Source organism: Lissotriton vulgaris, chromosome 7 (assembly GCF_964263255.1).
Source record: "Lissotriton vulgaris chromosome 7, aLisVul1.2, whole genome shotgun sequence".
Taxonomy (NCBI): domain Eukaryota; kingdom Metazoa; phylum Chordata; class Amphibia; order Caudata; family Salamandridae; genus Lissotriton; species Lissotriton vulgaris.
In genome coordinates this window covers 616,804,468-616,831,095 of record NC_141695.1, presented here as the reverse complement: position 1 = coordinate 616,831,095, position 26,628 = coordinate 616,804,468, and the positions used below count along the sequence as shown (strand labels likewise).

General features: G+C 45.8%; 1 protein-coding gene across 2 annotated transcripts in view; it reads right to left on the bottom strand.

Annotated features, from left to right (window-relative positions):
* Positions 1 to 2,419: 2,419 nt before the first annotated feature.
* Positions 2,420 to 26,628, bottom strand: part of GGA3 (golgi associated, gamma adaptin ear containing, ARF binding protein 3) — a 730,479-nt gene continuing 706,270 nt past the window's right edge. For both annotated transcript variants that reach the window (XM_086930774.1, XM_086930775.1), the window contains 2 exons: positions 8,113 to 8,223; positions 2,420 to 7,440 (listed from right to left, as the gene is read on the bottom strand). In XM_086930774.1, the coding sequence (XP_086786900.1) occupies positions 7,330 to 7,440; positions 8,113 to 8,223 (222 nt within the window). In that variant the 3' untranslated portion in view covers positions 2,420 to 7,329. The remainder of the gene's footprint in view (positions 7,441 to 8,112; positions 8,224 to 26,628) is intronic.

Below are 26,628 nucleotides of genomic sequence, written 5' to 3'. Positions count from 1 at the left end.
GGAGAAATCGTCGACGAGCTCATCATCAGTATCATAGTAGCCGTCGTCATCGTCGAGGTTATTAATATCGTCGACGACACTGAGATAGGAACCTGCATCATCGACAAAGTCGTCGTCAAAGCCCTCGACGACGGGACCGTCGACGGAGCTGTAATCGATGCCTGATGAACTTTAGCAGGCGTCGTCGACGTACCTGATGATGCCATCGCCGACAAACGGGATTTCTTCTCTGATTTTTCCTCCTGAGGTAAAAAAGCTGGCTTTTTTTTTAACCCTTTTGTCTTCTCAGATGGTGGAGAGACAACAGAAGGTACTTGAGTCACCTTCTGTGTAAAAATTACCTCAGTCACAAGTCCCTCCCTCTCCTTTGCACCTCGGTGAGGAGATTTTCCGGGACAGGGCCTATTAGACCTATCAGAGGTCTTATGAGAGGCCTTAGCAGGAGGTTCAGTTGAGGTTGAAGGGGAAGACTTACCCCTCTTTTTAGATCTCCTTGATGAAGAAGCTGAGGAGGAATCCTTGCTGTCACTAGAAATCATCTCCTTCCGTGACTTCATCTTCTGTAGCCAGGTCAAAAGTCTTCCTTCCCCGTCTCTCAGTGTCTTGGTGGAGAAGGTTCTGCAGATTTTACAATCAGTGGCTTTGTTGTCCGGGTACAAGCAATAAATACAATCCTTATGCTTGTCCTCCGCATAAAGACTTTTCTTAGAACACGTAGAACAGGCCTTAAATAAAGCCTTCTTTTCTTTATCCGACATCTTGAAGAAAAAAGTAGCGGAAATTCAAAGTTGTAGAGAAAACTGAGCTGAGCTCAGAGGAGACTTCCTTAGCACAACGTGCGGTAGAAAGTCTGAGGCTCTGAGGTTCTCTCAGGAAGGTTCTATGGGGAGAGGCTAATCTGATTGGTTGTTGCAAGTTTTTGGTTTCTTTTACAAAAAGAGGTGGATATGCTACAAAATGAGATGAGGCCTAGGCCTTTCTTTCTCTTTTGTACCTACTACTATGGTATTTTTTATTTACTGAGGCTCCCATTCTGACGAAGGGGAATGGTACAAGCTATGGGAATCTATGAAAGTTCCAATACTGGGGCAACTATTGTTTCCAAATTTAGTGATATATTGAGGGCTTCAGAATTCATTAGGTAGAGGAGCGAGCAAAGGAGAGCATTTTCACTTCATATGATGAGGTAACTCAGTTTCCTTAACCTTGGAATGATACAGACAGAAGAGAGGTGGAGTTTGCATGTGTAGGGTGGCAGCATCTTTATTTTTGAGTCTGGCAGGGAGTTGAGCTTGCTGCCACTTTTGCTATTGGTAAGCAGGCGTCTTCCAATGATGATTTTACAGTTTCTTCTATTTTTATCACTTTTGGAAATGTAATCTGTTTCACTAAGCACACAAAGTCTATGTTGGTTCACTTTTTAAGTCTTGCCTGAGACAGGGCATGCACTGGCACAACATTTTGGAGTTTAAAGGGGGCTTAGATCCCACCCATTACTTACCATAGGTTGGCTTCATTGTCACTCTGATTTGTTGACTCTTGTATGGTCAGTGCGTGCCAGCTTTACTTCCTCTTTGTATGTTTTTCCCTCCTCTGGAGATCGGCCCTAATGTCCTTCCGCTGCTGGTGCTTTGTGGCTAGAGCTACATTTTTCTTCTACTTTCAGCACTCACTAACAATACATGTGTTTACGAACAGACTCCACTTCTCCCACTATCCTGCTCTACGTTGTTTCCTGCCCCCTCCCTCCCGTGCTGTTGCCACATTGTTATTGTTTGAACTGTCCATCTCCCCTTCCCGCGCTGTTTCTTGACCTTGTACCCCCACCCCCATCAGTGCTTCCACCTCCCTCTGATACCCTACCCCTTATTGTTGCTTGCACTTTAATATTGCCCCAACCCATCATCCCCCTGTTGTTGCTTACCCTGACCCACTCCCCTCATTGTTGCTTGTTTAAATCTGAGGATGGGATTCCCTACAGATGCAGGTAACTTTACATTCAATGGCAATCTGCTGCCAGTGAGCAGCACTGCCTCAGTGCAAGTAAGAACATGTGTACAAATATAAAGTGACACTTCTTCTAGAGCTCCATGTTGAGCCAATGAAGATACTTTCTGATATGTATCTTATTATAGGAATTTTTCTCGCAATTATTGTTCATGCTAAGTGTCACAAAAAAGGCATGAAGTGTCACTCTTAAACATTGGTAATGTCACACATATGCAATCTGAAAACTTCGCAGCTATGCTGTCAATAGACTACTTCTTTGATTAGATCTAGTAATAATTTGATGACATTCAGAAGAACTGCTATCTATGCTGGCTTTTCTCTATTATGCGTAAATGTGCTTTTATCAACTTGTTTAACAATTTGCTCCTGCTGCCCTGCTCTCCCTTCTAATGCAAAAGGCACAACAACGCAATAGACAAAGCACTTTATTCAACATGCAGCAACAAACATTTCCGACACATATTTACATTACGGCAGCTGTCACAAAGCAACAATCTAGAATTGGGGACATGTAACATTCATAAATACCAGACTAACGTATTTCTCAATTAAGACGTTTCTGCAGATCAACAGGTAGCGGCTTGTCCTGTTTCCCCTAAACAGAAAAGAGAGAATAGAAGGCCCAGCTACATTATCTACAGCCAATTCCATCTGCTCTATGTCACAGTATTGGCTGCTCAAGGCTCTTCCGACAATGCAAGCTGTTCAATGAAAAACCGTAAGGGTCTTCCATATCACAGACTTCATCTGAGTAATGAACTTCACACACTTCATCTGAGTAATAAACTTAACTGCTAATTTCCCAACTACAAATAGACCCAGCCTTACGTGTATCTATTTCCTGGAGAAGGAAGCATTACAGCTCGGTACAAATATTGCTCTTGGTGAAAGTTTAATGGAAAGGTATGTCCTAGGCCTTCTGCTATGGGACAAAAATGGTGTAGTAAGATGCATGTTTGGTTTGGGTTTTCTCGAACAAGTGTACAGTCACCCTTGGTCTCCTCTCAAGATGAGTTTGGAAATTCTGAGAAATGTTTATCCAGTTGTTACAATTGGGGTGTGTGAGAGAGAGTGTATGTGAATACATTGAACAGTGCAAAAAGTGTGCACGCTGAATGTGTGCGATTACACAACTGTATCTTAGAAAACAAATCCTATTGGAGCAGAAAAGCATGCCACGCCTATGGTGCTACTTTGCATTTATAATAGGCACCTACGTCTTCAGACCTCCAATTATCCTCGGTTTTAGAGCCTAGACCCTTTGGATGGTCAAGCCTATGCACACAGTATTTCAACAAAGTAAACTGCCTGGCCACCAAGTGCTCCAGTTGTGAGTAGGGCGTGGAACCAGTTTTTAAAAACTTAAAAAGCTAATTGCCTCCATTTTAGTAAAAGACAACTGCAGCATACTAGGTTCTATGATTAGAAACCAGAGCTGGGTTTGTGAATTGCTGGAGAACAATTCGAACAGAGATCTTACAGGGCATGCTGAGCACCAAAGGGAAGACGTTCTGAACTCCTTTATGCCAGTTTGCAATAGCTAGCATCTCATCTCGTCTGGTCATCTGGCCACTTTCACTGTGCTTCCCTTGATCCTTTACAACTCTACCTGGGAGCTGCTATGACTGGCTGCACAACATGAACAGCTTTTCCAGAGGCTAGATTCTTGATAGTTATTGATTTCCTCGCACCACTAATCTGAAATTACACACCAGAGAGAATGAGCTTGCTTGGGATAATGAGCCTTTTATTTGTTATTCCACCGAGCTTGGTCTTGGACAGTCTTAGAATACTCTTAATATTTGGTCTCTGACTCTTGCAGGCCCATAACGGTAATACAACTCGCCCACAAGGACAGCCATTTCTATGGGCTTGAGTGCCAATACTATTTGCAGGAGTTTGGCAGTGCCCATGTACAAGTTCTTTAGCTACTGGAGCAAACCACAATATGTAGCTTACTCCTGAACATAGCTGAATAGAATATCTTACAGGCCACGATAAATTATGACCTAGACTGTTAATCACCTGCAGTGAGCAAGAAAATACTGATACCAGAAGAAGGTAACCATGACCCAGACTCTGCAGTACAAAGGAAACGTCGCCAATGATCCTTGATCAACATCTTGTAGGAAACCGCATGAAACACTTTTCTACATGGCACTAGTGTCCACCCTCTGTAACTCCGCTAGGGAGTACTCATAGCAACAGTCCTGAGTGTGCACAGGTGGGTTTATCAATGGAAGATTGTGAGAGGAAGATTTCGCACATGCGAAACAGATTACAACATGGTGATGAGATGCATGTGGACATTGAGTAGTACGAGGAGAAGTTTTCTTACTCCTAAATCGAAAAAGACAAATTGCAGCACATACTCCAAAATGGTGGATTGGCCCAATCTGTGACGGGGATTGTACTGAAGCACTGCCAGCATTCTTAAAACAGTGTCTGCAATAATCCAGCTACACAGAGGAAAATATTTACATATGCTATCAAGGGTATTTGTCAAGAATTTTAAACCTGACATTTGCCATCAAAGAATCTATGAATTATGACACTGTGTATGTACCCTATTAATTATGTGTCCCACAGCCCAAAGTTCATTGCTGGCATCATAAAACTTTTAAGTGAAAGAACCTGAACATAACAGTGCTGCACGGATGCATATAAGTTTAAAAGTTAAGAATGTTTGTTAATTTATTGGAAGAAAAATAGTTGCAAACAGTGGAATACAAATTTGTAGGCGGGACCGTTTTCACAGGTGAGATACATGGAGGATTGGGGCCTGGATGTGTTCCTCACAGTATTTATATCCTTCATGTACAATGGAGGACCTCGGTATCTCCACATGTAAAAATCCATGTTTTTGCAGTTTAATCACGAGATATGGACCAAATTAGTTCTATCCACTACTTGCTGAACACCCCTCATTTATGATTCCTATGTATTACTAGTTGATTGATGGAGCACTCATTCACCAACACAGGCGTCTTGGCACTATAGAATAGGAGAAGTGACGGTACCCACACAATTAAGGAATGCCTTGCAGAAGACAAATGTTGTAGGAATCATTTGCCGAATGTTGTCCTTTTGAGGAACTCGCAGTGCATGCCCCCATTACACCTGTGGCACTTTATCTTGCAGCAGGTACTGAAACTGAGCTGTCAATCACTTGAGTTCATCTTTATACAGAAATTTGGTAATGACGTTAGGGAAAAATTGCTGCTCATATTTATTTGATGCAATCCATTTAAATAGTTAACATTTTTAACAAAGGGCACCAGAAAACCTAACTGATTGTGATATGTAGACGATGAAGCTGGAAGTTATTACATTGAAATACTAAACTCTTTTTGAAGCATAACAACAATCTGATTTTGAAATACAATTTGTTCGACTGATTTCTTAAAATAAATAAGGATTGAACCAAGTCAGCACCTTAAAAGACCAACCACTGACTGTTTTTTCTTTTTAAAAAAACATGTAAATTTTAGGGCTAGTGCATATTTTGCATTGAAAGGTGAAGGAAGTCTTGCTAAATAATATGATAGGTTAAACAGTCCCAGTCCCAGTTAATGGCATCGGATATCCACATACCAGTCTTAGAATGGTCAACTGCCTGTTTTATCATCAATTAATGCAGAATCACTAACTCAAGTAAACTGGACTTTGAATGAGCTTGTTTTGAATAGAAATAAAAACTTGCCCTGAAAATACTGATATGATTTTTCAAAGGAGACTTTGCTGAACATTTACTTTAGCAGGTAAGATATCTGACCAAACATACTGAAAATGTACTTTCCATACTGAACCCTCCAATGAGTTGGGAAAAAATGGGTTCCTGCAACTAGCACATTACTTCTCCCAGTGTGAGTTTGGAATGCAACAGCAATGTCTGAGCCTGTGTATAACACACCTGAATGTAAGTTACATTTCTGTGACAGACCTGATGAGACTGATAAACCCACTCTCGGCCAGAACGTTTTGACCACCTGAGTAGTGAAAGAGAAACTAACTCAAATTAGTTTTGTGCAGATTAAATGAGTAAATACCAGTGAAGCTAAATGTCCATACAAGAAGTTTTGACATTTAGAGGTAAAACATCTTTGCATGAATGTACATGCTGTCCACTGCACTTTAAGACCATATGGAAAATGAAGGCACCACAAAACAATATATCAATGTCACGGCACGGAATGTACAATGGAGTATGTTCTGTAAAATAAGTTTTCATGGTTTAGACATTTTAAACATAAAATATGGAAGAGAATATTAAACATTTCTCTTAGTAACATCCTATTGTGCTCAAGTCATGGGTTAATTTTCCTTATCAAAGCCGTTTCTCAGTTGAACTGAGAAATCTGGGGTAGAAGAGATGATGTTTCCGGCTTCCTTAGCCTAAAAGTGAACGTTTAATCTGGCATCTGAATCATATCTTATTAGCTTTTACTCCGTGTGAGCGCACAAGTAACAGCGCATAAATCAGTGGATTACTGCTGTGTATTAAGGGCAGCAGTCAAATGTAGTTGTTTATCGGTTCTTAAATACTTTGACTTAAAACATGCTCATCTTGTGTGCAAGAAGAAAGACTATTCTATGAAATGCCATACTTTGCCACCCTTTCCACTCGCCCTCAATGACAATCTCGGAAACCTAGGCTCACTCCTGCCCCACTGAATACGCACCCACGAGACTCTCCGCTGGCCTAGTGACTGCTCCTAGTTTCTAATGCCACATTAAGGTAGAACACTATGATGGGTACTGGGTTTTCATACTGTCATTTTCAGTAGAATATCCATGTAGGAAAGGTTACATTTGGCCTTATAATAGACAGCAAAACACGCCTGTGTCAGAAAGACCCACTTCTGGTATATTACATGATCTACATTCTTGTAGTCCATCAAGAAATGACGTCTGCACAGGTGAAGCTCTTTCCTAAGATGTGAAAGGGAAATGGGCCAAGTACATCTGATCACTGCCAAACACCTCTGCGAACCATGAAAGGCTGCATGAATGGGTGGACGGAAATGGGTGTTCTTGTGGGGTTTGGAGACCACATGAAAACCCAGATAAAGTGCTTATAAGTCACTATTGTGCTTCATAAAAAAGTTCATCCACAGCAGACTATTCTTTGCTACAGCTACAAGCAAAGTGGTCAGGACATGTAAACAAAGCTACACAGGGCCCAGTGAGTACAGCATGGCGTGCTCTCCATCCTCCACTTGTCGCAGAGCTGCTGGGAATAGCTCAGAATTCCTTTCACTCCATAGCCCCATGGCTGGACGAGCTCCTGTCTCAAAGTCTTTCCGGAGTAATGTTAGGTCAGAGCTTTCCCCAGGTCTCTACGGGTGGAAACTGATCCACTTCCCCCACCTCGCTGTTGGGCTGGTCTCCAAGAAAGAAGGTCAGTTTGTATCTCAGCCTCACTTTCTCCTGCAGAAGGGAAAAAGACACAGTGAAAGCACACACTTTAGTACTGTGACCTTGCAGAGGGCAATGTGCACATGGCTCTGCACTTAAATTACAGTGACAACATAGTTTGCACACCCAATAGTCTAACAAACGAGTTTTTCAGAATTATGTCAATATTACCTTGGAACAACAATGGTACCACTCAAGGTGCACAGCCTCTCCAGAGCTCAGTGAAGCATTCTAGAAACTAAACGCTGCAGTGCAGGCTGGGGCTCTCACAATCCTCCGTGCAGAAAGCATCATAGGCAATAACCCAGCTGCAATCCAGAGAGCACGTCACAGGCTAGGTCCCAGATGCTGACACCAAATGGTGTTACATGCTGGGCGCCACCAGGTGTACACACAAGACTTGAGGACATTGCAAGCTAGAGAGGGAATTGAAGACTGAGCACTATTTATACAACACACAGATGGTATCCCAGGATGTGGACAAGCTACACAACAGAGGACATCACAGTCTTTTCATCAACTACTGAATGCAGAGGGCATTACAGTCTGGGTACAAGCTGAAGAACAAAAGATGACTTCATAGACTGTGCACTTTCTGCAGAACAAAGATGACATCCCAGGCTGGGCACAAAATGATGAACACAAAGCTCCTGACAGAAATTATGTGCAGGTTAAGTTACTTACTTTTAGAGGGTTTGCCAGCAGCATGACTTGAGTGATGGACGCAGGGGGCTGAATGGGATTGAAAGCACACAATTCTGTTCCCGATGGCGGTTGAAGCTTCACCTTCATGGACTGTAGATTACAGATGAGATGGTCAGACCCACGTCAAATTTTGTTAAAACAAATATAACTATGTAACATTTCTGACCTGTAACCACAGTGCTCCACTTAATTTTTTCCAGTTATAAATATTCTGCTTGTTCAAACGGATCGCTGAAACACATTTCTTTTTTTTCATCAGTAAAAAGAAAATGATGGTTGTCCTGAGTCTATAAAGCTGGATTCTACTGGCTGGGTCTTCTACGAACGCTTGCCCCAACTCAGGTATCGCAGTTCGATTTTGTGGAGAGATGATGGAGATCTGAATTGCTTCTCCATTGTACACAGAATAATGGGTGAACTGAACATAAATCTGATGAAACTACCCAGGAATCTCAAAAGACTCTAGATACCGCACCTACAAATCTTAAGGATCCAGTCTAGTGCCTGAGGATAGTCTAAAGGAATCTGAAGTTAGAAGTATCTATCAAAACTTTACCTATTCATTTTGTGCCTGGCACTTCAGTTCCATGAAGAGGAATATTCCAAAATATGAACAATTACAAAAGAGTGGCGGCGTCTCAATTTTGAAAGAAAGTGAAAGAAAAATAATCTTTAACATTGGCTCGCCAAACTGCATCAGTACTGGATCTTGCATTCTAAGACATATGTCTAGAAAGAGAGCACACAACAACATTAGTATAATTCGTGCATATGGCCCCAATTACAACAGGTCCCTCAGAAGCCATACAGACTACATTACCCAGCGCCATAATGCCTGCTTTATGGGCAACAGTTGTGCTTTAGAAACTAATCAACATAAAATAATTTAGCAAGCACTTCATTAGCAAGCCGGCTTTCTATGGAGGAATGCATTAAATGGAGCAGTTCTTTCGAATATATAGATCTATATAATTTGCTTTAGACACCTTACTGGCAACTTTACCTGCATTAAAAACTCCAATGATAACAAACCCTCTAAAACTCTTGTGACAATCTTTAATTTGATAAGATATACATGAAAGGCCAATTTATCATTCAAACAAGGCAACGTCCTCTTAACTTACGATGTATAAATTGGAAATAACGTATGCAAACAACTCAATCGCAGTCAAATCAAATTCAGAAACAAGCTTAGACAGGAAGGTAGGATGAATCAGCATAGCAAGTTTTTACTTCATATCTATACTATATTCCTCACCTACCAACGCATGTAACATATCCACAGGTTATAGCTTGAAGACGGAAAATGTTACTTAGCTTATAAGCATCTGTTTGTAGTGTGTAGTGCTGTAGATTCACAAGCTCTGCATCTAGTGTCAGGCACAGATATTTGCAAGTTGTTTTTTTTCTAAAGAAAATCTTTTAAGTCACAGGAGGAGGAAAATCCTTATTCCTGGTGTGACAAGGATATCCACCAAACAACTGTCTGGTTTCAAAAAATGTGACGCCTGTAAAAAATGGGTGTCTGTGACAGATCCCCACTTGGTAAGTCTTTGGTGCCTCAAGAGAGACCATGACTCGAAGGCCTGCGAGGACTGCTGTGCCTTCGACCCAAAGGCTCTGAGGGAGCACTGCCTTAACCTCCAAGCTGCTGGACATCGGACAACCCCACGACAATCAAGATCCCGGTTGCGTGGAAGGTCCCGGGCCAGCTCGTGGAGCTGCACCAGACAGTCATTTACAAATAGCTGTTAATAATAATAATAGTAACCACAAGAAACGAGGCGTGTCGCTACTGTACCTGCATGGTGTAGTCCGGGAAGACAGCCACTGAGCCCAGTCTCACCCGGTAGTACCATGCCCCATGTCATTCTGCAGAAGAAGATCCCTGTCCCGATAATTCAGCTGGCAGGCTACCACAGGGCGAGGAGGGGTTCCAGGTGGCGGTGGTCATGCTGGTACCCAGTCCGCATTCTCCATGACAAAAAACGGCGAGAGCCCCCATGGCGCCACTTCATTTGTCAACCAGTTCTCCAGGAAGGCCACCATATCGGTCACCTCCGATTTGTCAGAGAATCCCATTATCTGCACATTGTTGCGGCGGCTGAGGCCCTCCGCATCCTCTGCCCTATGGTCCACATGCAGCAGCAAGTTGGTCACCTTGGCCTACAGACCTTTCTGCGTGGGGTCCACTTACTCAAGGCCTCAGTACTGCATTTCACTTTATTCGCTAGCTTGGGGTGGTCATCTCTGAGCAGTCTCAAATATATATCTTGTCAGTTTGGCCCTCCAGTGCCTCCAGGGAAGCATTCACTGCATTCAGGATCAAGTCCAATTTGTTCAAGGTGCCCAGGTTCTGGTTGGGTCTCTCACCCCGCAGGAGGTCCTGGACTTGTCACCGCCAATTTTTACTTCTGTCCATAGTGCGCCCTATGTTGACCACTCCACAGCAATGCTCAAATGTCCGCAAGGACAACAGTCGAAAGTCCCAACCACCCAACAGACAAAGGTAGCCAAATTCGCACTGGCCCTCAGGATACAGTAAGGAGATGTCCTTTTCTTAGGTGAGCTGACTCCAACTGCCACCGTCACTCAGTAACTGTAGCTGTCACAATACAAGTGCACTCACCTTCTCCTTCTAAGCCTGATCCCCAGGGTTGGGGGTGGGGGCAGCAGTCAATGGCCTCCTCACCTCACCAATGATGGGTATGCAGCCCCTCTCGCTCATTCAGTGCAGTAGGGTCCCACCCATTTCGGGAACCAGCAAATAACCCCCCCCCCCAACACAGAGATCACCATTATAAAGGGATGCCCACATCCTCAAGCCAACCACGTCCTCAGCCGTCTCAGCGCCATGCAGAGCCAATGTTGGAGCCAGTAGTTGGAGCCAATCCTGCTCACAGCGCCTTCAGAAGCCCAGAGTTATGCCACCCTGTTCCAGGAAGTCACACCAGCAGCATCCGGTCCGGGCCCAATGCCGGTTTTCGGGCATCCTTTTCAATACTCCGAATGCCCAGGAGTGGTCAGCCGTGGTCCAACTCACCACCTTACGGTGAGAAGCTAGGCACCGGTAAGGGTCCCTCCCTCCCACGTTGCGCCAACACGACCAAGAGTCGGTCCGTGTTCGGCGGATGGTCAGCGCTCATGGGCATTTGTCCGGTCTACTACAATGAAAGCCAAGAAGCCTCAGAGCCACACTCCCTGAATTCCAGGAAAGAGGCTAAAACATCGGGATCACAGTCCAAATGTCCTAGACTAGTTGGTCTAAAGGAGAGGTTCAAGAGCAAAACATATCCAGGACGGCTATGATCAAAGCGAGCCTTTGCAAAGGAATCATGTGCAATTTCAGCAGGTTGATTGAGTATCCTAATGAGGTTAAGAGCTTTGCTGTCATATAGAAGTGGTTCACAACTAACTGTGGCAAGCCCACCTTAAACAGTCAGTCATTAAGGTAGGGGAAAACTGGTACTCCTGACCTCTGAAGTTTCTTTATTTATTTATTTTTAAAATTTATAAATCCAGCTTATACCCGTGGGTGTCTTGGCGCTGTGGCTCAACTTATTTTCTCATTATGAACATTAGCGAAATCCAAAGTGGAGAATGATATCATTGGTCAAACAACCAAGTCTTCGGCAACTTTCTAAATTGAAACAGTGAATGGGTAGATCTAAGCGCCAGAGGAAGGGTGTTCCAAAGTCTGGCCACGGTGTTTGTAAAACATCTGTCTCCCCAAGTAACAGTCCTTGTCCGCCACACTGTCAGTTGGTGCAAATGTTCGGATCTAAGTGATCTGTTCGGATGATAAAAGATAAGCTTCTGTTTAAGAAACATTGGCCCTAGACCGTGTAGTGCTTTAAAGGTAAGGCATAAGGTTTTAAATCTGATCTGATTTCTGACAGTTAACCAGTGGTAGTTCCTGATTACATGCTTAATTGGTTTGAATTTGGGGGTGCCAGACAGTAGCCTTGCCGCTGCATTTTGGATAAGTTGAAGTTTGGCCACCACCCGAGATTGTGCATTCGCAAATAAACCATTGCAGTAATCCAGGGAGGAAAGTACCAAGGAGCTCACCACTGTCTTCCCAGCATTGTCTGGAAGAAATGGCAGGATTTTCTTTAGGAGTCTAAGTTTATGGAAAGCTGAAGATGCCACCTGATTGGCATGGTTAGCAAAATTCAGCTTTTCATCGAAGATTATCCCTAGATTCCTAACCTTTTGAACGGGAGTTGGTAGAGCGCCAAGTGATGGGGGCCACCAGACTGAAGACCACAAGGGAGATAATTTTCCGAAGATAATTACCTCAGTCTTCTCTGAGTTGAGCCTCAGGCAATTCCCGGCCATCCAGTCCTGGATTGCCAACATGCCTTCTTGAAACTGAGCTGCCACCTCTTCTCCGTCATTATGGATGGCGAGAACCAACTGGGTATCGTCGGCATATGTGGTAAGGTTCATCCGGTAGTTTTTGATAACCCTAGCTAAGTCCGACACGTAGATGTTAAAAAGTGTCGGACTTAGGGATGAGCCTTGAGGAACACCACATGGCAAGGCCAACTCAACAGATTTAAAAGATCCCAGAGTAACTGCCTGCGTTCTGTCCATCAGAAAAGAAGCAAGCAAAGCCCTGGCCATCGAATGGATACCCAATTCTTCGACACGGTCAAGCAAGATGGAGTGGTTGACCGTGTCGAAGGCCGCAGATAGATCCAACAGGACCAGTACTGCTGTACCCCCTTGATCTCTAATGGCCCTGATGTCGTCAGCGGCCTTAATGAGTGCGGTCTCAGTCCCATGCATTTTTCGGAATCCAAATTGGGAATCGTCAAGTAGAGTATTTTGTTCAATATATTCTGATAATTGAGTGTTCATTACTTTCTCAACCACTTTGGCTAAGAAAGGCAAGCTAGCAATGGGTCTATAATTTTTCTGCATCGTTTTATCTAGACCAGGTTTTTTAAGGAGTAGCTTTAGTAAGGTGTTCTTTAACCTATCCGAGAAAACCCCTGATTTAAACATCCCATTGCAGATACGCGTAATGACTTCACTAATTAAATCAACTACCGGAGGAAAAATTTTAGGGGGGCAGGGGTCTAAGGCTGAAGAACAAGTTACTTACCTTCGGTAACGCTTTTTCTAGTAGATACTATATCTGCCTGTGGATTCCTCACCTTGTGAATATCCCCTGCGTCAGCAACATTCGGAAATTCTTTTGTAGCTTCGCGCCGACGTGGACCCGGACGTCATAGAGGCACGGCATCGCTCGCGACTCCGCTGACGTCACCGACGCCTATAATAGGCCCACGCCGGCGTGATGACATCAGTTCCGCCCTTTTTTCCGTGCCTTCGAGGCACACGGACGGACCAATGACAGTAGACATAAACACAGCAAAAGCAGTACCAATATCAAGGTAACACACACAGTGTGAAGTAAATACAATAAAACATTTGACAATAAAATAAATACATAATAGAAACACTGGCATAGAAGAGTGGACAACGGGGAGGCGGGTGGGTCAGTGAGGAATCCACAGGCAGATATAGTATCTACCAGAAAAAGCGCTACCGAAGGTAAGTAACTTGTTCTTCTGATAGATACATCTGCCGTGTGGATTCCTCACCTTGTGAATAGAGTCCCACAGCAGTCCCCACTCCCGGAGATGGGTGTCCACTCTTCTAAACCTGGAAATCCTGAAGTACAGAGCGCGCAAAGTGGCCGTCCCTCCTCACCTCAGAATCCAAGCAGTAATGCTTCGGGAAAGTGTGGAGGAAAGACCAAGTAGCCGCCCTACAAATATACTCAACAGGAACACCTCTAGCTAATGCAGAGGTAGACGACTTAGCTCTTGTAGAATGAGCCCTTATACCCTCTGGAGGTTCCTTACCGGCCAAAGAGTAGCAGATCTTTATACAGAGGACAATCCATCTTGATAAAGTTCTTTTATGGACCGCTCTTCCTTTCTTGCAGCCAGCAAAGCCAACGAAGAGCTGGTCATCCAGCCGAAAGTCTTTAGATCTGTCCAAGTAAAAGGACACCGCCCTCTTGGGATCCAGACGGTGCAACCTCTCCTCCTCTTTGGAAGGGTGTGGGGGAGGATAAAAGGTAGGGAGGGTAACAGATTGACCAAGGTGGAAAGGAGTTACCACCTTAGGCAGAAAAGCAGCCCTGGTCCTAAGAACCATTCGATCAGCATGAATGGACAGGAATGGGGGTTTGGAACTAAGAGCTTGAAGCTCACTAACCCTCCTTGCCGAGGTTATTGCAACGAGGAAAACTGTCTTAAGGGTCAAAAGCCTCATAGGACATTTGTGGAGAGGCTCAAAGGGAGTACCCATCAAAAAAGTCAAAACAAGATTTAAGTCCCACTGAGGCACAATGAAAGGAGTAGGAGGGAACTTATTCGTAAGGCCCTTCAAAAACCTTAAAACCACAGGAGACTTAAAAAGAGAAGGCTGGTCAGGCATGCAGAGAAATGCCGACAGCGCAGAAAGATAGCCCTTCACCGTGGCAACAGCAAGCCCCTGTTGCGCCAGAGAAAGAGCAAACTGTAGAAAATCAGATAAATGGGCTCTCAATGGATCCAATGACTTCTCACCACACCAAGTGACAAATTTAGACCACCTATATGAATAAATGGACTTAGTGGAGTCACGCCTGGCTGACAAGATGACATCTACCACGTCAGGCAGGAGAGAAAAAGAACTCAGGTTGCCCCGTTCAATCTCCAGGCATGAAGGTGTAAGGTCTGGAGATGGGGGTGTAGAACCTGCCCCTCCATCTGGGAGAGGAGATCTGCCCTGAAAGGGAGACGGAGCGGCTGGTGAGAGGAGAGGTGGAGAAGGTCTGAGTACCACACCCTTCCTGGCCAATCCGGGGCAATCAATATGACTTGGGCCCGGTCTTGACGAATCTTCCTCAGAACCCGAGGAATAAAAGGTATGGGAGGAAACGCGTAAAGGAGTCGTCCTTCCCAACTCAACTGAAACGCGTCCCCCAAGGCCCCTTGCATCGGATACTGGAGACTGCAGAATAACGGGCAGTGAGCATTCTCCAGATTGGCGAACAGGTCCACCTGAGGAGTCCCCCACGTCTGAAAGACGTGAAGAACCACCTCCGGATGAAGCCTCCACTCGTGATCGGCCGAAAACTGCCGACTGAGACTGTCTGCACGAACGTTCTGCACCCCGGCCAGATGATTCGCCATCAGACAAATCTGATGGTCCTGTACCCAGGACCAGAGACGCAGAGCCTCTCTGCAGAGACACTGCGACCCCACTCCTCCCTTCTTGTTGATGTACCACATCGCGGTCGTGTTGTCCGTTAGGACCTGAACCGACCGACCGCGAAGGGAAGGGAGGAAGGCCTTGAGCGCCAGACGTATCGCCCGCAACTCTAGAAGGTTGATATGAAGTAACCTTTCCTCTGGAGACCAAAGACCCTTGACCTCCAGATCCCCAAGATGAGCACCCCACCCTAGAGTGGATGCATCCGATATTACCGTGGCCACCGATGGAGGAAGTTGAAAAGGCTTTCCTTGCAACAGATTGCCTTCCACGCTCCACCAAGATAGATCCGCTGCAGCTTCTCTGGAGATCCTCACTGACTCCCTGAGATCTACGTTGTGCTGATACCACTGCCTGTGGAGGCACCACTGGAGCGCCCTCATGTGCCAGCGTGCATGGTTGACCAATAGAATGCAAGAAGCCATCAGACCGAGCAGGCGAAGGACCTTCAGGACTGGAACGACCGCTCCATTGTGGAACAAAGGAATCATTTCCTGTATGTCGCGAATCCTTTGAGGAGGAGGTAATGCACGACATACAGTTGTGTCCAGTACAGCACCTATGAACAGGTTGCGCTGGGAGGGCACCAGGTGAGACTTGGGTACATTTATCGAAAAACCCAACCTGTACAACAACTGGGTTGTCTCCTGCAGATGATGGAGCACCCTCTCCGACGACTCCGCTTTGATCAGCCAGTCGTCCAGATACGGGAAAACAGGTATCCCTGACCTTCTGAGATGTGCTGCCACCACAGCCATCACCTTGGTAAAGACTCGAGGCGCAGTAGTAAGACCAAAAGGAAGGACCGCAAACTGGTAGTGCTGCGACCCAACCGTGAAACGGAGATACTTTCTGTGCGACTTCAGGATTGGGATATGAAAATACGCATCCTGCAAGTCGAGCGACACCATCCAGTCTTCTTCCAGCAGCGCTTGAAGAACCTGAGCAAGGGTGAGCATCTTGAACTTCTCCTGTTTCAGGTAAAGGTTCAAGATCCTGAGATCCAGAATCATCCGAAGCCTGCCATCCTTCTTGGGGATCAGGAAATACCGGGAGTAGCAACCCTGACCCCTTTCCTGCTCCGGAACCACCTCTATTGCACCTTTTCGAAACAGAGCCTGAACTTCCTCTTGCAGGAGAAGCAGGTGGTCCTCTGAACAATAACCCTGGCAAGGAGGATAATTCGGGGGAAACTCCCGAAAAGGAAGCGCATACCCATTCTCCACAAGATTGAGAACCCAAAGATCCGATGTTATCAATTCCCAATCTTGAAGAAAATGGGTAAGCCGGCCCCCTACTGGGCCCACATGAGCCGGAATGGCAGATCTAGGGCTGCTTTGCTGCGGAAGCAAAGGGCTGGGAAGGGGAAGAGGAGGAGGAGGAGGAAGCATTACGGCCCGAGCCCGGGACCTCTGCTTGCCTCTATAAGATCTATACAGTGTATTTTGCTGCTGCTGCGGCTGCTGCTGGGTTGACTTATAGGCTCGAAAAGAAGATCTGCCAAATCCCCTTGAACGTCTACCAAAAGTGCCCCTGGACTGAAGGCCCAAAGACTTCGCAGTCGCCCTGCTGTCTTTATAGCGTTCCAAGGCAGTGTCCGCTTTTTTCCCCAAACAAACCAGACCCGTCAAATGGAAGATCCATCAATGCTGCCTGGACATCTGTTGAAAACTCACTTGACTTCAGCCATGCAGCTCTTCTTGTGGCTACGGAAGAACCCATGACCCTAGCAACAGAGTCTGCCGTGTCCAAACCACTTTGAATAACCTGCCTTGCTGCAGCTTGAGTATCAGAGATTACCTCTTGGAAGTCTTTCCTACTCTCCTCAGGCACCTTAGGCACCAACTGCTTCACAGTGTCCATAAGAGCGTGGATGTAACGCCCCATCAAGCAGGTAGCATTCGTGGATTTCAAAGCCATACTGGCAGAAGAGAAAACCTTCTTAGCAGCCTGGTCCTGCTTCCTCGACTCCTTATCCGCTGGGACCTGCGGAAAAGCACCCGTAGATCTTTTGGAACATGCAGCCTGCACCACCAAACTCTCTGGAAGAGGATGAGAGGATAAAAACTCAGGGTCTTCAGGAGCTGTCCTATATCTCCTAGCTACTGCTCTAGACACAGCTGGAGTCGAAACAGGTTTTTTCCAAATCTCCAAAATTGGATCCTTTAAGGCATCATTAAAAGGCAACAATGATTCAGACACTGAGGAAGGAGAATGAAGGACCTCCGTGAGCAGATTAGATTTAAATTCTGCAGTTGGAAGAGCAATGTTCAACAAACCCGCAGCCTTCTTTATCACCACATGATAAGGCGTCACATCCCTTGAGGGTTCATCAGAAACCGAAGCAAGGTCCCAATCAAGTGACAGCTCCAGGCCACTAGCAACAAAATAGGTCCTCAAAAGGATCCTCAGAATCCTGCAGTTCGCCTTTCTCCAGATTCTCTTCACAATATCTTTCTTCCTCCATCAACCTCTGGGTCTCACGCCTTGATCTTTGCTTCACAATCGAAGCCGACGGATCCGCAACCGACTCCGACGGAGCCGGTGCCGGAGTCGAACCCGACGTCGGACGAAGAATAGATCCACGATGTCGATCAGGGTTCGGCTTCAAAGATGAAGGGACTGGCGTCAACGGAATCGGAGACGTCGACCTCGGCGTCGAAGGCCTCGCCGGATTCGGATAATGCCAATGCGGCGTCGGAGCCGGCATAAAGGGCATAAAGGGCGCAGGTGCATAGGATTGAGGAACACCCAGACCATATGCCATCGGACCCATAGGACCAGCAGGAGCCCCATAGGAATACATAGCACTTGAATAAATTCCGAACATCGCATTCAGAAAATGCGAAGGATCCTGACCTGGACCTGGGAAGGCTGGATCCGAACCCCCAGGCGGATCTCGAGGGCGCGGAGTCAATGTGACGTCGACCTCCTCTTCAGGCTCGTGCACCGGAGTCGACAGACCTTCGGGCAACGGAGCCTCTCCCTCTCCAACCACCTCGTCCTCACCTTCATCCTCCCGACCTGAAGGATGGGATGGGTCCGGAGATGGAACAGCTTTCTGCTTCGGCGAACTCGGCGAATTCGCATGCGACGCCTCAGCCTCGGCATCCTGTTCCTCCGAAGTTGAAGAAACCACCTTCTCGACCAGCTTCACCTGCGACTTCGGCTTGGAACCCGACTCCTTCCTCGATCGATGTCGGAATTCATGGGTTCTCTTTTTATGCTTCTTCCTCGAAGACCTTGAAGCATGGACTGAGGACGAATCCGATCGCGACCTCGAGCGAGACCTTGACTTCGAGCGTCAAGTCCGCGATCTTGATTTCTTCTTTTCTTTACCCTCTTTAAACTTGGCAACCAGAAGTTTTGCTTCCCTTTCCCGGAGGGCCTTTGGTGTCATCTTCCTGCAGGATTGGCAGTCCTCGACGTCGTGGTCGGAGCTCAGACACCACAAACAGCATTCATGCGGATCTGTAATGGACATCATCTTGTTACATTCTCCGCAGGCCTTAAACCCGGTCTTCTTCGAAGACATGTCGAAAGAAAGAGAAGACAAGAGACTAGAAACAAATAGCAAGTAACAAAGTTACAGCAAAGGCTACAGACGATCCCAGAAAACCGTTAGCGTCGACGACGCGGAAAAAAGGGAACTGATGTCATGACGTCAGCGGAGTCGCGAGCGATGCCGTGCCTCTATGACGTCCGGGTCCACGTCGGCGCGAAGCTACAAAAGAATTTCCGAATGTTGCTGACGCAGGGGATATTCACAAGGTGAGGAATCCACACGGCAGATGTATCTATCAGAACCCGTTTTTATAAGCCTTATGATATCAGCTGTTTGCTCCTCCTTTATCTCTTCAAATTGAGCAAGTGAGCAATTAGTGGGTTTACATGAGGAAGTGGATTTCCGTTTAGTAGGGGTTTTCATTACAGAAAACTCAGAGTAAATATCATTTACTTTTGAAAAGAAAAAGTTTGCCAATGCGTCACAAAATTCCTGCGAAATGGGAGGGCCCAAGTCTGGAGTTTTCCCAGCCAGTGATTTTACCACCTCATACAATTGTCTGCTTGAGTTTTTAGAGTTGTCGATTTGTTCCCCAAAATATTTCTTTTTTGCCTCCTGAATCATTTTTTGTAAACAGCTAGTGTTTCTTTATATATAGATTTACTTTCATCATCGTAGGTCTTTCACCAGTTTCTTTCATGGTTCCGACAGACCTGTTTTTGCTTTCTTAAAATGTCTGAGAACCACGGTGCCGAAGGCACTTTCCTGTTTTTTTAAATAGATTTGAGCGGCACAAGTGCCTCCACCGCATTGTTCAACCAGGGGAAAAACTGATCCAACGCTACCTTGGAGTCTGTCGAAATAACGGGACTGGATTTAGCCAGCAGAGTTCTAAAGACCTCATTATCAATGTCCTTCCAAACTCTGAACAGTTCCTGAGTTGGAGAAGCCCCTTTAGGAGTTGGAGCCTGAATAATAGGAATATGACACAAAATGGCGTGATCAGACCAGGTGAGGGGCAATATATCACAAATTACTAACTCATTGATGTTAGAAAAAATAGCGTCTAATATCCGGCCTCGTGTGTAGGTACAGTTATAAACTGAGTAAGTCCCAGCATTTCACAGTCGGCCAGTAAGGATCGAGTTTCAGAATCCTCCGTTTATCTAAATGGAAATTTAAATCGCCCAAGGCTATGAAGGTGTCATCAATTGCTAGTGGTTCCATCAATGACATGAAAGAGGAAAGAAATTCGGATCGTGCACTCGGGGGTCTATAAATGAGTACTCCTTTCAAGTTGTATGAAGGAGTGATCTTAATGGCAAAATGTAGGGCTTCACATGTGGATGAGAGTATAGGTAGTATTCTGACCGAAAAAGTGGTCCTGGAAATAATTGCCAAACCCCCTCCTTTTTTCCCCGGTCTGTCTAACCGGTGAACCGAGAAACCCTGCGGCACTGCCACCAATAGATCAGGATCGGACGCTTCGTCAAGCCATGTCTCTGTGATAAAAAGAATATCTAATTTTCTGTCCAAGATTAAGTCAGCGATCTCCTGCCTATGACTGGCCAGAGAACGAGCATTAATAAGAGATATTATAATGTTCTCAGGTTTGGTGATGTAAACATCTGAGAAACTAGGTTTCAGAGTAACAAACGGGATAGCAGACTTACAGTTCGAACAACAGATGCGTAGGGTTAATGATAGATTCAGGGTTGTGTTGTATGCAGGCCTCCCTATAGGCTGGTCTCAGCTGCGTGATCTCTTCCGATGCATATGTAATCCTATCTGAGTTGAGCAACAACCACTGCCATCACCTTAGTAAACATCCAAAAGGCACTGGTGAGGCAATAAGGGAGCAAGGCAAAGTCCTTGTGGCCCACCTTGAACCACAGGCGGTGTCTGTGGCCCTGCATGTGCAAATAAGCATCCTGCAGGTCCAACAACACCATGCAGTCTCTGGGATAAAGGGTAGACAGAACCTGAGCCAGGGTGAGCATTTCGAATTTATACTTGTGCAGGAAGTTGTTGAGAGGGTGAAGATCTAAGATAGGACTGGGGACTCTGTTCTTCTTTGGCACAAGGAAGTAGTGGGAATAACACCAAGTCCCTTCTTTTGACGTAAGAAGACTCTCTATGGCTACTTTGGCCAAAAGAGCCTGCACGGACCAATTGCAGGAACCATTTATCAGATGTAATGTTTTGCCACCTCCGTAGGATGTGGCTGATCCTGTCTCCTACGCAAAGGCTGTGTCATAAGGGCTCCCTAAAGGGGCTTGGAAGTTGTGGCTCGAGGTCTGGAAGATTTATTTATTTATTTATTCATAAAGTTTTATATAGCGCGAACTTGATCCGAAATGAGTAACTCCACTGGAGGCCAGGTAGTCTGTTGGGCACACTACCCTGACCTTGAAAGGGATCCGAGACATGTTGCTCATAAGCCAAGCCCCTGGCATGTCCCCGAAAATGGGCTTGCCTCACTGCAGAAGAAACACCTAAACAGCATTCCATGGCTAAATTCTCCTTAACCCCTTCCATGCTCATGACGAGCTCAGCTCGTCATGAGGCACGGTGCTTGTGTGCTCATGACGAACTCAGCTCGTCATGACCACACCCATTAACATTATGGCCCATTACAGCAGATGAAGACCTTCAGCATCCTTGTGGTTAAAATGCTCCTGGGCCAAATTCGCCTTTCCACCAAACAGATGGGAGCATCTCCATCAAGGACACTTGGACGTCTCCAGAGAAGTCAGTGGAACTCATCCTGCTGTGGCGTCAAAGCACCACGCTGGGTTCCATCACCCTACCAAGACAATCTGTGGTGTCCATGCAGGAACTTGGCCACATTCCAACTTTCTCGAATAGTTTGGGCTAAGGAAGCGTGAAAGTCTTCTGGAACTGCCGGTAAGAACTTACCCATCATGTCCAAAAGTGTGTGGGTGCAACAGTTTGTAGAAGGCTTGGATTAACTGACTTCGAGGCAAAGCTGGCCGAAAATAATCTTTATCTATCCGTTTTCCCTGTCAGAGATAGTGGTTGGAAGGCATCTGTCATGTTGGCAAGGCTCAGTTGGTCATTGGAGTTCCCTTCTGAATCTGGAAGGCTGGATCTTCACAGATTTTCTCAGTCAGAGGTAAGGGCGAACCTTTCTAGAAGCCACGGTTCTGGCAAGACAGATAAGCACCTAGCAGTAGGTGCCTGTCAGTAGGATCCCTTGGGATGAAAAGCCAAACTGGAAAAAAACCACCAGAGGTTTTAGAGAGTGGAGTTAAGGCTGGACCAGCTTGAAAATTTGGGACCGCCAAGGTGGTGGTTTCAGAGAAGGCAACAGACAGGAGGTGACTTGGACTGGAAGAACTCGCCCCAGAAGCAGAAAATCCAAGGAAAATTCAGGGTGCCTGGAGTGAAGATACACTACGAGAAATACTCAAAGCATTACAATGCAAGAGATAGCTCATTTCTTCCCCTTAAACAACAACAGAACAAGACGTGAGTAAAAAGGTAATGTGGGGGGCAGCTATAAGGGTTTGGGAAGACATATGGAACTGAATGGAGATGGCCATCTTGGATTGGGAACAAACATCTTACCCAGAGAATTCTGGGAAGAGGACTCAGTAATGGACAAAGTCCTTCATAGTCCCTTGGAAGAAGAACGCTGTGGAAAAGGACTCTGCCGAGAGGGAAGGGGGGGCGGGAGAAGGAGGGAGGAGGGAGGAGGGAGGAGGAGGGAGAGGGCTAGGGAGAGGGCTAGGGAGAGGGAGAGGGCTAGGGAGAGAGAGAGAGATAGATAGATCGATAGATAGATCGATAGATAGATAGATAGATAGATAGATAGATAGATAGATAGATAGATAGATAGATAGATAGATAGATGTTCCACCAGCCAGATGGAAGGTGGAAGACAGGCAGGTTGGCAGCCACTGAAGCAGCATAACAACATTAGGCTTCAGCCTAATGGCTGACGGCCTTGCCACCAACCTTCCATGGGTTGGATGCGGAGTTAAACAGAGCTTCATTGATTGTCTGCACCGATCCAAGTGCCAGTAATGAAATCAAAGTGAGTTCAAGGGTCCTCAGCACCACGGAGGGCATACGTACCAGCATAACCTGACTGGCAGGTCTTGAGGATCTTTCAGGCCAAGGTGGGGCAGAGGGACCTGGAAGTAAGCCAGAAATGTGAAGCATGGGCTCTCAAAAAGCCTAAACCTGCTGCACCGTCACCAATGGATCTGAAACTCGGGGTGCATCGGGACCAGGGATGGAACTTGCTTCTGATAGAAAGGGAGCCAGACTTCGAGGCATGATGATGCCTTGTGCCTTCTCTGGAGAATGAGAGTAGTTTGGACTTCTTAAGTTTTTTCATTGATTTACCCGAAGAGTTTGCAAGGAAGTTTTACCTCTGAAATTACTTCAGGAGTGAGAGCGGGAACATGTCCTTGCTTTTGATGGACTTTATTCTGGATTGGGACCCGTGTGGAGCCATCCAGTGTTTTAACATAGTGCTTCACCTCACACTCGGAGATGGCTTCAGGGTTTATTTGGGCGGAGTTACCGTGGGCCTTGGAGTTGTGGTCTGAACCCAAGCACTCAAGGCACATCTCGTTTGGATATATCACAACAGTCCCTATAAAATGTAAACCCTTTTGTTTTAGGGCTGACATCCCTTAAACACAGAAAGAATTTATAGGAAAATCTCTTCACAGAGTAAAGAAAGAAGGAGCAGAGCTTCGGATCTGCTTTCGGAAGGTGCAGAAAGAAAGAAACTGTTGGCAGCATCTCTAAATTTGGAGGGAGGAGTAAAGGAAGAGTGGCAAATGTAAAGTAATCTTCGACCATGTCTGCCTTTACTCTGTCTCCCAAAACCCTAAACCAGGCCCTGAATCTAAAACTAACTTGCCAAAAGCACAAAGATTTTTCCAGTACAGGGAATTTATGTATTTCTTTAGATGACAACTGCATTCTCTGGACATCAGCACATATTACATTTGTATAAATTATCTCATCAATCAAACCTATCCCAGAGACGTATCTTGCCCCACTACTTCCTAACACCTATAAGGGTCTCATGAAGATTATTTTTATAGGCTACCATTCCCCACTCAATTAAGCTATTTCCCCCACTGGTAGATATTTCAAATTCAAAGGATTTACTTGAATAACAAATGTCCCACCTATGTAGCGAGTGCCACTAACATGTGACCCGGCCCAACACTGTGTCAGTCTGAGTTCTTGGTATAGGTGCAGATGGCAGCCCATATTTTTTCAAGTGTACATATTCTGGGCCAGATGTAGGTAAATCAAATTTACCGACTCCTAAATACCGAATTTTACTGATTCGGCATTTCGGAATCGGTAAATGAGATGTAGGGAAAAAGTCGGTAAAAAAATTCTGTAAATATTTCCGAATCGGTAAATTTTTCCGAGTCGGTATTTACTGAATCGGTAAATACCGAATCGGAAATTCAAAATACAAGCAATTGAGGATTCAACCAATCATGTGCATCCACCCCACCCCACAACCAAGCATCTGAGGAACCAACCAATCCTGTGTATCCACCCCACCTCACTACCAGGAAGTGGCCACGCCCATGCAGGTGCAGACAATCAGAACATTCTGGAGAGCTGTGAGCAACTGAGCTACTGGCTGTACTGAGCTGAGCAGAACTGCAGGATGGCATCCCAGGAGTCACAGAGGGAAAGATCAGATAGGAAAAGAAAATTGAAGTTCAGCACAAGTGAGCTTCAGGTGCTCGTGGAGGAGGTGACCAAAATCCACACCCAGCTTTTTGGGAAACAGACCCTGCAGGTTGCAGAGGCTGTGAAACTGAAGACCTGGCTGGAAATCCAGGCGAAGGTGAACGCCATAGGGGTGAGCCCATGCGAAATTGATGATTTAAAGAAACGCTGGTATGATCTCAGGATCATTACTAAAAAGAAGCTGGCAGCAGAGAAGAACGAGGCCAGTGCCACTGGGGGAGGAAGGAGCAGGGCACATGCCCTCACAGACCTGGAGCTGCTGGTGTAGTCCACCCTGGAGCCTGAGACTGTATTTGGGATCGGGGATGCTGACAGCTCAGCCAGAGCTGCAGCAAAACAAAATAAGGAGCATGCCCTGCCACCCCCCTCCCCCCTCCCTGTCCCCCTTCCCCAATGTGGCTGTGTGACTCACACTCCAGTCCAGGTTTTGGGATACACCAGCAATGCATCATGGAAGAGGTAGTCATTGAAACACCCATCATGTCAGTCATCACACAAAACAACAAGGTATGCCACACACATAATCCAGAAGCAGTTGAGGACATTGAGATAGTGTGACAGGATAGTAATTTAATAGCGAAATACAGGTTTGCAGCACCACTGAGCTATTGTCCATATCTGTCCACAGGAGAGTCATCGCGCAGGACAGTGCAGGAAAAAGTGGGAAAGGCACCCCGTAAAGGAAGGAGTGAGGATGCCCGCACGAGTCCAGGCCCCAGCACTGAACAACCACCCGCGCCAACACCACAGGCAGCTTCACCACCAGAGCAAGCCTCACTAGCACAGCCAGCATCACCACTGCTACATGAATATCCACTAATAATATCAACAATGGTCCTGTCGGGTGTGAACCAAATTACTTCAAATTCTGTACATATCTCTCAAAATGTTTTATGACATAATTGTACTAATTGTACTACTTATTATGACATCTAGATTAGATCATTAAGTGCAAATCCAAACAAAAAGAAGGGTCAGTAAATGTTGTAATCATTGAATTATTTTTCATTCATGATTTGTTTTTTGTTTTTAACTGATACCCTAAAGTATGCATAGAAATTACTTATAAATACGGCGCATCAATTCAAGTCAGTGAAAATGTGACATAAAGTGAAATATTGTGACTAAGTGACATAACAATTAGTGATCTATATACACGTGAATGGGGGATATTGAAGGGGGAAAGGAAATTAAAGATTTAGAAAGCCGGTCTCTGGTTTGGTGGTTCTCAAATCCAACACGCCATATTAGTTGGCTGTGGTATGCTGGACTCGGTTAACTGGTCCTTATGATATTTTTGTCGACGTTTCGACCCTATTGACGCCTTAGTTGTGGGTCTCTGGCGGGTCTTCTTCAGGATGGGGGCAGGGGAAGTGATATTGCGCCTGTTGGTTAAATTTAAACACCATCAGGTTTGGATTTTGCACAAGACTTCCATTTAAAAGGATAAATCCCGGTAACTTGCGATTTTTAACCTCAACATCCAATTTTATGCTGCAGTATCTATCAGGGTGTGTCACAGTGATTTACCTAGCAGGTATCCTTCCCCAAATTCTCCAGCAGCAAGGCGTGTGTAGATCCCACTGTTCTGGAATATGGAGGAGTCGTGTGTGCTCCCAGGGAATTTGGCCACAATGTCAGTAAGTATGTTGCCAGCGTTGCATATCACCTGCACATTTATTGAGTGGGTTGACTTTTCTCTTCCTGTAGATGTATTCTGTGGCTGCAGGAGGGCAGATTGGAATGTGTGTCCCATCAATACAGCCTATGACGTGAGGGAACTGTGCCTGTTGATAGAAGTCAGTCTTGTCTTAAGCAGTTCCGCATGTGTGTCAGGGAAGCTGATGTAATGATGCATTCTCTGCATCATGGCCTCCCGGAACTTCCGGAAGAAACGGGACAGGACAGCTCTGGGACACCCCCACCCACCGCAGCTATCACCCCTGGTAACT